We start from the raw sequence: 13,437 nt of genomic DNA, 5'->3' as shown, positions 1-13,437 counted from the left end.
AAAGCCATGGATTATAGAACCATAGCATTAGGACCGGAAGAGACCTTAAGGACCCAGTTCCCTCCTTCCCTTTCCCAATTGAGGAAACTGAGACCCAGAGAGGTTGAGTAACTTAATTTGCACAGGGTTACTCAGCTAGTAAGTGTCTGAGGTAGGACTCAGTTCATCCTGATTGATTGCAGCAGCCCATCCCCCACACCATACAGCCTTTAATTTGGAGTTCTTCACCTAAGACCCATGAACTTTTTAAGAATAGCTTATAATTGTATTCCAATATAATTGGTTTCCTTTGTAATTCTTTAAGTTTTATTTTATGCATTTAAGAACATTATTCTGAGAAGGGATCCATAGGTTTCACCAAACTGCCCAAGGGGTTCATAACATAAAACAGGTTAAGAGCCTTTATTCCAGATATTTTTTAATTCAACTTTGTGTCCCCAGCACTTAGCACAGAACTAGTTAATGTTTATTGAATGGGCAGAATATTACAAAATGTAGTGAGTTTTGTTGTTTTGTTGTTGTTGTTGTTGTATGGACCCTCATTTTGGTCAGCCTTCTCATTTCCCTGGTCTATTGCTTTGGTCTTGATTCTTACCCCTTTACTGCTCCTCTCCTCTAGTTCCCCTTCATTCTCCTTGCCCCCTCTACTAGCTATTCTGCTATGTATGGAGATACTCTTGATGATGATAATGATGATGATGATGATGATGATGATGATAACTATTTTTTGTGAGGCAATTGAAGTTAAGTAACTTTCCCAGGGTCACACAGCTAGTAAGTATTAAGTCTCTAAGACTGGATTTGAACTCAGGTCCTCCTGAATCCAGGGTGAGTGCTCTATCCACTTTACCATCTAACTGCCTCTGAAGACATTCTTTGGGACTTTATTTTGGCTGATTTATGATCAACAACCTTTATTACCAACAAGTCCAGGTTCTGTGAGAAAAGGATTGTATAGTTCCTTGTCTTTGTTACATCTTCAGGGCCCAGGACAAATTATTGTTTGTCCTTCCTTCTTAAAGAGGACCATGACCTCAGGGAGATGATGCCATGATGTGCAGGTGAGTTGGATTTAAGTGAAGCAGCTCACCTGCTTCACTTTCTCCTCCAGAGCCATCTAGGGTCAGTGGCAAGATGTAGATCAAGACAATGGTTACATATGGAGGCATTTAATAAATGCTGACTGATTGATTGATTCAACTGCATAGATATAAGTAACTATGATATAGCAGAAAGGATATCAGATTAATAATCTAGATACCTGAATTCTATTTACCTTTATGTTTCTCTTACAAATCCCACACCACACTTAGGTTTATTTCTAAGTGTTAATTTTTTATACACACATAACTTATGTGTATTAACTTTGAACTCAGAAATAAACACAAGATGTTTTATATATTATCTTTATCTGCCTGCCTATCTATTTTAATGTTGTTGACATTTACCTGTCCAAGAGACACTGTGACATACTGGATATCTGTTCTCTTAATTAGGGAAATCTGGGTTCAAGCCTTGCCTTTTAGCTCTACTGTCTGTGACCCTGGATAAGTCACTTACCCCTTTAGTGCCTAGTACTTAGAGACAAGAGTTGAAGAGAAGGTATTCATCCAAATTGAGAGAGGAAGTTCCTTAGAGTCATGAAATAAAAGGTCTTGTTATATCTCATATGCATTTCCATTAAAATGAATACGTATAGGAATTAGGATGGGATAGGATTAGAACAGATCTATCACTTCATGTCTGTGTCTATATCTATGTATGTCTGTATTTATGTATGTCTATATCTATCTCTATATATTAGCAGAAGAGAATTCGCAAAGTACTCAACATATCTGATTATTGATAATTAGCACCATAATATAGTGAGAAGAAAGATGAATTAGGAATCAGAATGGAGTATAAATCCTGACTCTTGTACTTATTAACCTGTGTGATAGAGGTAATAAAGTATTTGACTTGAATTGGGAGTTCCAGCTCCCAAATCCTCTAAGGTTCCTCCAGATCTAAGACTTTTTTCCCTCATCAGAACTTGGACCAAAAATAGAACTTATAGAGGGTCAGATTTAGGCTTGACAGACCATCCTTACCTTACTTATCTTCTTTGAAAACCTTCTTAACAATTAGAGCTGGGCAAAAGCAGGATTGATTCCCCTTTCACTAAAGGTCTCCAGGAAAGGCTGGATGCCCCTCTCATCGGTGGTAGTGTGGGGGGCATGTTTGGGTCAGGTATAGATGAGAGTTGATGGCCTTAAAGCTCTCTTTCGATGCTGACTCCAATGTGATTTCTATAGAACTTTTATAGAATTTCCCAGAATATTCCCATCCAGTATATCACTGAATCCTCACTACAACACTGTGAACTAGGGAGGATTGGTTTCATTAGCCCCATTTTATAAATATAAAAACTGAGTTTCATAGGGACTTGCCCAAGATAACAAGAGATAGACCTGGGCAGATTGAATAAAATATTCCATTAGTGCCTGGCTACCTGAGGAGTGTTTCTCAGAACATGTGGGTCTTCCTCATAAAAGTGCACTCTAAACAAGATCCTGCATCAATGTTACTTTTTGTTTGTTTGTTTGTTTTTTACCCAGGCACTTGCCTTTTCCCCCTGCCTGGCTGGAGGAGATCAGAGAAGAAAAATGGCTTCTTCCCTGAGGGAGCTTGAGCTGATGGGATTGATGATTATTAGGAGGGGCAGGTGCAAGTCTTTCTTGAGAGAGAGGTCAATTTGGTAGCTTTGACACTCGCTTCTCCATGTGCATGTGCACACAATTTAAAAGAACTATACAATCACATAATCACACACAAAAATTATACAATGTACATCAAGAACTCATTTTCTTACATCTAAATTCACTTTCGGTTTTTCTGTTCTTTAAAAAAAAGTTTTTTCTTTTTTTTTTTTTATTTTTTAATCCAGAAAGATAACACTTGAGGAACTTGAACTGTTCCATTGATTCCCATTCAGAAATCCTTTAAATTTTAAAGTACTGAGTTTCAATCTATTTCAATAAGCTACTATGTATCATATGGGATACACAACTCCCAAACTGAACCTTTCATAGTGTTGAGAAGATAGATCTGCTTGCTCTTTCTCTAAACCTTAACTTCTTATCTTCCCCATCTCAAAGAAAGAATTCCTGTCCTTAACTTTGGTTCTCATACCTGACATTGAGCACCCATCCTGACCCTTAACCCATATTCCCAACTTTTAGTTTTTATTCCTTTTATTCAGAGTCTTTGTCACTGATCTCTATCCCGATCCTCAGCTTCTATTCTTAACCTTCCTGCATCCTTCATACTGGGCCCACATTTGCATCCTTTGCCCTCTTCCTTGATATATAGTCTCCATCCTGGATACTGAAATCTTTATCTTAGTTTTTGATACTCAGACCTCATCACCAATATTCAAGCCCCTCTTAATGAAACTCAGTCCTTTATTCCCTTAATATGTCCCTATCCCTGGCCCTTAGTCTCTCTCCTTAACACTGAAGACCCTATCTGTGAGGAAATGACTTGAGGTGACCAAAGTTATAGAGTCCCTCTGAGATGTAGGCAAATCCTATGGGCCTAATGGAGCATCAGATATTAAAGGAAGGCTTGAATAAAATTGGGTCTTTAAGACTTTAAGGAATGGGTCAGTTAAAAGGGCTAAGACCCAGTAAGCCTAAAGCCACAGAAATTTCCATGAAGACCAGAGACACCTTTGTTTTCTTATAATGTCTACTGGGGAAAATTCTTATAAATATTCTAAAAAAGGAAAAAAGAAAAAGGTCACATATATTTCAGAGATACCAGTGTAAGGGCCAAGTTGAAAATTGTATTCTCAAATGATCAAGAGTAGAGGATGATCCATGTGCAAGAAGGGGGTAGTGACAACCAACAATTAAAGATCTCAGGGGAAAGAATCCTTCCCCCCCACCCCCACCCCCACCCCACTTGAACCAGGGAACAAACTCAGGACAGAAGCATCCTAGTGCAGGAGGACAATGAAGAATAATAAAAAAATACTGGATTTGAATCCTATTCAGTCAGTCAACAAATTAATTAAGTGCTTACAACGTGCTGCTATCATGATAAGTGCTGGCTACCTATGTCACTTTGGGCCTCATTTTCCTTATCTATAAACTGAAAAGGTGGACTATATGAAAGAATCTCTGAGATCTTTTCTAGTTCTAGGACTCTGTGACATTTAAAGGGAGAAACATTAAAAACTATGTAGAAAGCCTGGTTCATAAAAAAAGAAAACGAAAAAAATCTTTGTTTAAATCTTGATTCTAGCATTCACTATCTCTTTGATTTTGTGCAAATTATTTTACTCCTGACTTGTATTATCTCTGTGGTTATTTCTAGTACTAAATTCTAAGATCCCTCGAACAAGGCATTTATATAATTGAGGACATCTGACAATTATTCCTCAATCCCAAGAAGCCCCCATGGCCAACCATCTTGGTCGTTCATTCATAACAAGTTCGCCATTATAACTATCAAGAATACCTAGCTGCTATCCCATCCACTTAATAAACAGACTATATTACTTTATTCCTGACATAGAGCCTTTCCAAACTCAACCTAGAAACAGTCATGATAATGCCTAGTAGACAATTAGCACTCAGTGAGCTTTAATTCCTGGCATTGAAGAGACAGATAAGATTCTGGAGCCCTGGAAATTCGTGTGTTTGCAGATAGGGGGTTTTTATCTTGCAGGATGCCCTTCCCTCCCCCCCTCCCCAACCCAAGGATCTCACTCACCGGCATGGTCTGGCTGCCGTGCAGGGCGTTAATGGCAGCTTGGGCCTCAGCATGGGAGGAGTATTTCACAAAGGCACACCCTGATGAGGGGAGAGTGATCTGGTGAGAAAATGGAGCTCTGAACCCCATTCAGCCCAAACCCTGACCCAACCCATGGGACAATGGAGCAGAAGAGGGCACAGGGAGAGATAACTGGAGACAGAGCTTCAGAGACAAGAAGAACCAGATGATGGGGGAGAAAGAGAAAGAGGGGGAGGGGGAGGACAGCAGACCCATTCCCCTCTCTGCCTCTTGGTAGCTTGGATAAAGAGGGTCTTATAAATTTCCATCTTCTAAACTCTGCTCTCTATTCTCCTTCAGAATCCTTCCCTCACCTATTGCTAACCACGGCTTCAATAGGGAAAACTCTCCATGACACAGCCCCCTCAGATCAGTCTGGCAGTGATGAATTCTGCCTGTTGTTTACTGCCTGTCTCTTATCTCTCTATCTCTGTCTTTCTCCCTTTCTCTCCATTTCTCTCTCTCCCTCTTCCTCTCTCCATTTCTCTCTTTCCCTCCCTTCCTCTCCCTCCCTCTTTCTCCTTTCTCTCTCTCTCTCTCTCTCTCTCTCTCTCTCTCTCTCTCTCTCTCTCTCTCTCTCTCTCTCTCCATTCCTCTCTCTCTCTCCCTCACTTACTCTCTCTCGCTGGAACCCCATAATAGTGGGGGCCACATATCCCTCATCAGATTGGCCCGTCTCCTACCTTTGCTGTTGCCATCTGGCCCCCGGAGGATCGTGCATTCCTCAATGTTTCCAAAGGCCTCAAAGAGCCGGCGGACGTCATCCTCAGATTGTTGCTTGTTGAGCATGCCAACAAAGAGTTTTCTGTCTTCTGGAACAAAATTAGGAGATGCTTACCGGGGTTCCAACTGGGGAGCCTTATGAGGACCAAGGGGGACTCAATCTCAGACCACCTCGTTCCTCCATCTGTTCTGTAGAGAAGGCTGGGACAACTTTGTGAAAAAGCAAATGGATGACCTTAGGTCACATCATTGGAAAGGGCTTCAAAATTTGACGAGAAATTTCATATTTTCTTCCCTCACCCACCACTCCTGGCTCAATGCACCTACCACACCATCTCTTTCATGTTCTTTCACATTGCTTTTCAAAAACTTTAGCGTTCCTCAGTTTTAAACATGATAATACATGGTAGACTTCAAACACATACATCTATACACACACCTCTCCCTTTCTCTCTCCCTTGCCTACATACATACACATATGCACCCAAGCATGCATGTGTGCATGCACAAGACATATCCAGTGTTGTGTGCAAGCAGATCCTCTACCCTCCTATATGGAATAGAATTACATTTTCTCCAGGAAACCCAGGCCCAGTGTAATTTGATGTCTGATTCAGAGATCAAACATAGCCTTCAGAGCAGAAAGGGCTTTATTCCACCTGTATAAACACACATACACAAGCATATGCAAATGCACTCATGCACACTTACCTGAAAATATTCACACAACTATATACAAACACATGCAAAAATATGCTCCCATATACATAAGTCTATAGGTGCACCCCAAAAGGCACAAAGAGCATATACTCAGGGCATACATTCAGACACATATACACCAACACAGAAGGACAACTAGGGTAGAGACAAACAAGCATAAATGGACATAGGGGTATACAAAGAATTTAGGGGCACATACCCTCTGTAGGGCATTGTTTACTCTTCTCCCACTAGGAGCTATTCCCTGCAGGCAGAACTCACCCCTTGCATATGCCCAAACATCTGCATGCTGCTTCCTCTCCCCTATCATATAAGATACACTGACTGAGGCCAGTTCAAAATGAGATGATGGCAGTGATGGAGAAATGCAGGTGCTTGTTTCTTTTTCTGCTCTCCCACCAAACCCTGATCAGAACTGCCTTTTTTCCAGGAAGCTTTCCATGATTGACCTGCTCCTCCACCCCCACCCTACCACCCTCGATATTGTCCTTTAGCCAAGAAGGACCCTTTTATACCTTATGTATAACCTCTAGTCCAACTGGAAGAAAGGTTGTTAAGTGATTTACCCAAGTTCACACAAGTAATATCAGATGACTGTTGTCTGCTGAGTCAATCCGCTCTCCACTGTACCAGGCTGTCCCCTGCCCCCCAATCAGGCTGTGGTGCTTATTTGCTCCACCCTAAGGCCTCAGGGATCAATTCTCCTTGGGCAAGTCATGGGCAGGTGTGCTCTCATGCTTGTTGCCCCATTTCATTGGAAAGTCCATGCCTCCCATATTAAGAGGAATCAAGGATCAAGCTCAGGTTCAGTCTAGAACTGTAGTTTGTCCAGGAGGCAGAGAGAGGGTTGGCTATGGACAGTTCAGGAGCCATAGATCCCTGGAGCCTTAGGGACTTGTGCCCCATTTTCAAAGCTAGTCCATTCTTCATTCTGGATCTTCTCTCCAGGCTTTCTTTGAAATCTGAGTTTCCTTCCAGTTTTCCCAGGGTTGGGGTCAGAAAAGATCTCCTAAAGGGGAATGGGAATTTGGAGTTGGGTGTGGCTAGAGAATTGGGATATGGATTGTTAGAAGGAATGGAGCACAAATATATACTAGATAGGGAGATGCCTTTTGCCAAGGTGGCCATTAGTATCCTGGGTGGTCTTCTAAGCTCCCTTCTCAATCCTCAAATTGACTTGGCCACTGAGATATTACTTATCTCTGAATATCAAAGTTAAGGATAGCCAGAGAAATGGACTGATGCAGGTGGTAGGGCCAGAATAGAGGAAGAGAGGGACAGACAGAGAAAGAGAAGAAGTAGAGTTAGAAGTGGAGAAAAAGAGACAAGGACCCTTTTCAGAAAGGACCCATAAAGAAGAAATGGGAGAAGGCAGAATGGAAAGATAAAGAGATAGAGAAATTGAGACAGAAACAAATGGAAAGAGAGAGACAGAGACAGAGAGAGAGAGAGACAGAGAGACAGAAAGAGAGAGAGAGACAGAGAGAGACAGAGACAGAGACAGAGAGAGAAGGAGGGAGGGAGAGAGAAAGAGAGAGAGAGAGAAGGAGGGAAGGAGAAGGAAGGAGGGAAAGAGAGAAATGGAGAGAGAATAAAGGAGAGAGACAGAGACAGAGAGATAAAAGGCAAAGGTGAAGGAAAAGTCAACATATTTTCTCTCAGAAGTGGTGATGACATTTCAGATCAAATTAAACCTGGGCTTTTAAAGACTTCAGTGGGAGGTTATTGAAACTCTCTCTCTCTCTCTCTCTCTCTCTCTCTCTCTCTCTCTCTCTCTCTCTCTGTGTGTGTGTGTGTGTGTGTGTGTGTGTGCATGCCATGGATCTGCACTTCCCCCACCCCAGGGATCAATGACTCTCATCTCACCCAGTGCCCTAGCCAGCCTTTGGGGCCAGAACCTCCTTCTATTAAAGTCCCTGATTAAATGGGATTTGCTGGAAGACAAAGAGGTGAAAAACTGCCAATTGCTAATCTCTTGCCCTCCTGCTTAAAAATTCCATTTCCTTCATTGGGAGGGAAAAAAAGGAAAGGAAAAAAGGATAGAGAGAATTCTCCGCCTCTGCCTGATTTAAATTCTGGAGCTGCAGCCTGGTCCTCTTCTCCCTCTCCTGACGTCTGAATATATTCCTTTATTATCATTATTACAGCTTTCTGATTGCATTAAAATTCATCCACACGCTCCTCTCCACATTGCCACTTCTCTTTTGCCAGTTATTTTTTTTTGCCAACTCTCTCTCTTCTATCCCACCTTTAACTCCCACCCACACCCTATCCCCCAAATCTGCCTAATACACTGATAAGGTAACTCCTTCTTTGGAATACTTCTAAATTGGAGGCTTGATTGGGCTCTTGCCTCCTGTCTCTGACCTCCTCAGGGATTATATATGAGTTACAAAGTACTCTCCAGAGTTGTTGTCCACAAAAGAAACCTGACTTCCAGAGTATCTCCTCCAGGAAGCCTCCCTGGATAATACTTATACAATTCTTAGAATTGCTCTCCTTGAGATCCCCAGTGTGATCAGTTGGCATTCTGCAGGCACTTGTTTGTACACTGTTCTGTTAAGATTTTCTATGTCTTGCACTAAAAGTCTCTTACATATGGGTATTGAAGACTAAGACTGGGAACTTGTCTTCCTTAGAGAGTTGGAGATGAGGGTAGGGATTAAGGCCAAGAGGCAGGCAAACTGTTTCTGGCTGGTCTGGTCAATTGATGAGTGTTAGGAATGGCTACAGCTTTGAGGATAAAGAGATAGAAGAGCTTTGGAACTGAGGGAGAAGAATCATGGCAGTCAGGACCTCTCCTCACTCATAACCAAGAACCCAAGATGGACAACCTTCATATTTCCTTCTTTCAACACAGTGCTTTTTCCACTACTCCACACTGCTGGAGCCCATCACATGCATACATTGGAATGAATGTTGCCAATAAGGTCAAAGTTTAGGATTTGAACTCCATCTTGAGTAGACAATAAAACTCCATTAGGGAAATTCTCTAATTTTAGTTACTGACTGACCCATCTAATGCTCAGCATAATCTAACTCCTTAACCCACTAGCTATCTCACAATAAAGGGACAGTTCAGTATAATACATCCCACACATGAGAATTCAGTTTAAAGTCCACATTGGGTCTGACCTTACATGAAAGATGCCACATATTAATTCAGTGCAAATATGGGCAGAAATGAATTGATGATTCTAGCCTCTTATCCTTGATATCTTCATGTACATATATGCAGGCTTCCTCAGTCTGGGTCAAGAAGACATCAAAGGCATTGCTACCAATGCCCCCCATCACCTTATTTTAGTTGAATTCATTAAACTGGAGAATCTCAAAGTTATGAGACTATATGGGCCATTTAGACTGTTCTAGAGGACTAGAAGTACCTCTATCAAGTCATCCAGTCTTTACTCAAAACCCTCCAGAGAAGACAAAAACTATGGCTTCCCAAGATAGTCCATTCTACTTCTAGAAAGTTGTGTTTGTTAGAACATTTTTTCTTACCTCAAGCCTAAATTTGCTTCTTTGAAACTTTTCCCATATTGTTCCTGGGGCAATGGGACCATGGTTTCCTGCTTTCTGAGGCCAAAAATACAAGTTCATTCCTTATGCCACATAGTGACACTTGAAACAGCTATCATAGGAGCAGCTAGATGGTACAGTGGATAAAGCAGGGCTCCTGGAGTCAGAAGGACCTGAGTTCAAATTCAGACTAACACTAGCTGTGTGATCCTAAGCAATCACTTAATCCCAATTGCCTCAAAAAAAAAAAAAAAGCAGCTATCATGTTCTTCCTTGGTCTTTTGACCTCCAGACTAAACATTCTCAGTTCCTTCAGCTGATCCCCATATGGTATGACCTTGGGATCCTTCACTATCCTTGCTGATCTCACTTAAACGTAGTCAGTTTCCTAAAATGGGACACCCAGAACTGATCACAATGTACCTTACATGGTATGACAAAGGCAGAATAGAAAGAATCTCACCTCCCTAATCCTGATGAAGCCTGTGTCTCTTTTCAAACAACCTAAAATTGCATTTGCTTTTTGGTTCTTAGATTGCACTGTTGTTTCATACTAGGCTTGATGTCTGCTTTAATATCCAGATTCTTTTTCAGGTGAACTGCTATCTAGTCATGCATCCCTCATCTAGCACTTGTGACAATGATGTTTTGGACCCAAGTGTAAGATTTTACATTTATCCATATTAAATATCATCTTACTATAGAATCAACCCAAAGTGCTAGCCTGTCAAGATCTTTTTTGGATTATGATTCTATTATCTAGGGTATTAGCTATCCTTTCCAGCTTTTTTGTTACCTGCAAATTTGTTAAGCATGCTAGCTATGCATTAATTTAAGTAGTAAAAATGTTAATTAGCACAGATTCCTGGGAAACTTCACAACAGACTTCCTTCCAAGGTGATATTGAACCATTTTAATGATGGCTTTCTGCTCCAGAGAGTCTATCTATTCTGAATGACACTACTGTCTAGCTCAAGTTCAGAAGAACATGAAAGGCTTTGTCAAATGCTGGACTAAATTCTATATAAGCTATATGTAACAGCATTTCCCTGATGCTTACGAAAAGGACATGGAGTTAATGTGATACAACCTATTCCCAGTGAATTAAATGTTCCAGAGACAGAACTCATTATGTTTCCCCACAAACTCTCTCTGTTTCTGTTTAGGTTATCACCATATTTTCATATACCCAGGTTTGGAACCATCCTCAGCTCTTTCCTCTCCCTTTCTTCTCACATCCAGCTAGCTCCTAAGTCCAACTTGTCCTAAGAATCCAATTTTAGCTCCCCAATATATTCCACATCTGTCCCCACAATGAACAAATGGTTATTTTTAAAGCCAGTGATATACTGGAGCCAGCTCATACTGGATCACAAAAACCAGTTGTTAAATTTTCGGTGTGAGCAGTTACAACTTAGAAATTGGTAAGTGCTACAAGTCAGAGTTAATTTATTATTTTGTTGATTTTTCTAGACCTAAGAAAGCAATAGAAAAAGATAATATTGCAGAGCAAATTTAAAACTTTTTTGTGTGTACATTTTTTGGGGGAGAGTCACTTGTTGAACATCTATCTACCAGCTCACCTTGACTAAAGTACAGATTTGACTGTGTCACTCTCAAGTACAAGCAGCTTAGCAGTCCCTTACAGTCTGTAGGATAAAACAGGTTCTCCTCCTGTGCTTTTAAAGCCCTTTACTACCTCTTCTAGGCTCTCTTTCATCCCCTTAATGCCCTAGCCCAGTGGGCCTATTCTCTGGTCTTCCTCCATGTTATTCTGTTTCCTGACTTTTTCCCTCTTGCATAGACCATTCTCTACTACTTGGGAGCACTCCTTCTCCTCACCTCTGCCTCCCTCACAGAATCCCCCTAGTTTCCTCCAAAGCTCAGGTTATGCTGCTTCTTTCAGGAAGTCTATCCTGATTTCCCCAGTTGTTAATAGCAAACCCCTCCCCGACCCTACAAGAAAATTCTTTGGTAAATACTTTGTATTTACCTATTGCTCTACAAGTTGTTTTGGTCAATAGAATGTAAACTTCTTGAAGGTAAGGACTGTTTCATTTTTGTATCCTTTGGACCTGGTGTCTGCATATAGGAGGCATCTCATGAATGTTCACTGGATTGAATCAATGCTGTGCTGAGTCTTCTTAATCACTCCCTTCCTTTTCTAGATGTTCATTAACTAACCTTTAAAAATTTAGTCAGGAATCTTATCATAAATAGAAGTCAGGTTCACTGGCTTCAAGTTTTCAGGCTCTATTCTTTTGCTCTTTGAAATCTGGACTATCCAATGCTATGGTCTATCTTCCACTTCCCACACTTTTTCAAAGATCAGTGACAGTGGCTGAGAATTTATATTTGGATTGATATGAGCAACTTGGATTCTTGCATCCCTAAAATACTAGTGCCTAGAAGTTTGTCTACAGTACATTTTTATATATCATAAATGTTCATATTTTTCTTTTTTGCTTTTAAGAGGACATGGAATGCTTATCTTATGGTGACACAAATCCAAACAGCTTGTCTGAGATCTTTATGGACTAGAGGTTTATAGGATAAGCTTTGCCTCTTGGCCTAAAAAATTCTAAAACTCACATTTGATCGTTTAGTATCCTGAGAGAGTTTTTTTTTTTTTTTTTGGACTTGGTGACTTTAACTCACCAATGGCAGTAAGGTGCTCCTTTAGTATGGAATACCAGAGCCTATATGTGCTATCAATGTGAAACTGGACTCATTTGGGAGAAGCTTTGGGCCCTTTGCATTTCTGGGGACCCACTAGAGAAATTCTTTACCTGAGACTTTAGTTATCAAATACCTTTGTTTTCAAGCTATTTTCCTTTTTGTTTTAGACTGCCATTGTATGTTTGTAAGTGGTTTTTTTAATTGTTGAGATATTCAAGTATTAATATCTATTGTATTACTGAATTCATTATAAGAATTTATTTTTAGGTTGAAAAGAGAAGTTTGGATTCTTGGATCTCTAAAATACTAGTGCCTAGAAGTTTATTTAATCATACTCTTCGAGCTCATAAATGTTTGTATTTTTCTTTTTTATTTTTAAGACAATGTGGAATGCTTGTCTTGTGATGACATGAGTTCAAACAACTTGTCCAAAATCTTCATATAATACAGATTTATAGGATGAGCTTTGCCTGTTGGCCTAAAAAATTTCAAATAAACAACCCTAAATGTTTAATCTTTTGAGAGGCCTAAGAATCTATGAAGTTTTTCTGAGTTTTTTCTTCTTTAAGTTAACCTGCTTGTCCAAGTGAAGGGTGAGTTAGAAACTCCATTTGGATTGCCTTTACAGTGTCAGGAATCTATTGAGGGAAATATTAGGGGTCTACTAATCTAAAGACCCAGAGAAAATACAGCTGTTCCTCCAATGGGATGTCTGTGATAGTATAAAGGCAGAGCCAAAATCATTCCTCTTCACTTCCCCCACCAAGTATAACAGATACATTTATCAGGTGTGAATATCTCTATTGTTCACTAGGTCTGAATGTGACACTAAGTGAAACAGAAATTGTGTATGGATTAGTTGAGTAATTTTGTTACACCCTATGTTACCTGTCTAAAATGCATCCAGCTAGTTGGAAGCCAGGCCAAGGTTCCCTGATGCTTCTCCCAGGCTTCTCTCCAGGCAGCTCTTTCTTA

The 13,437-nt window shown here is 40.5% G+C and overlaps 1 protein-coding gene across 47 annotated transcripts in view; it reads right to left on the bottom strand.

Moving 5' to 3' along the window:
- CELF4 (CUGBP Elav-like family member 4) overlaps window positions 1-13,437 on the bottom strand; it is a 554,778-nt gene that overhangs the window by 56,387 nt on the left and 484,954 nt on the right. For 39 of the 47 annotated variants that reach the window (XM_051969697.1, XM_051969706.1, XM_051969716.1 and 36 more), the window contains 2 exons: window positions 5,502-5,630; window positions 4,759-4,838 (listed from right to left, as the gene is read on the bottom strand). In XM_051969697.1, coding sequence (XP_051825657.1) covers window positions 4,759-4,838; window positions 5,502-5,630 — 209 coding nt within the window. The remainder of the gene's footprint in view (window positions 1-4,758; window positions 4,839-5,501; window positions 5,631-13,437) is intronic. The other 8 variants (XM_051969729.1, XM_051969735.1, XM_051969740.1 and 5 more) reach the window with 1 other exon arrangement.

Source organism: Antechinus flavipes, chromosome 1, assembly GCF_016432865.1.
Source record: "Antechinus flavipes isolate AdamAnt ecotype Samford, QLD, Australia chromosome 1, AdamAnt_v2, whole genome shotgun sequence".
Lineage (NCBI taxonomy): Eukaryota > Metazoa > Chordata > Mammalia > Dasyuromorphia > Dasyuridae > Antechinus > Antechinus flavipes.
This window is presented reverse-complemented; position numbering and strand designations above follow the sequence as displayed.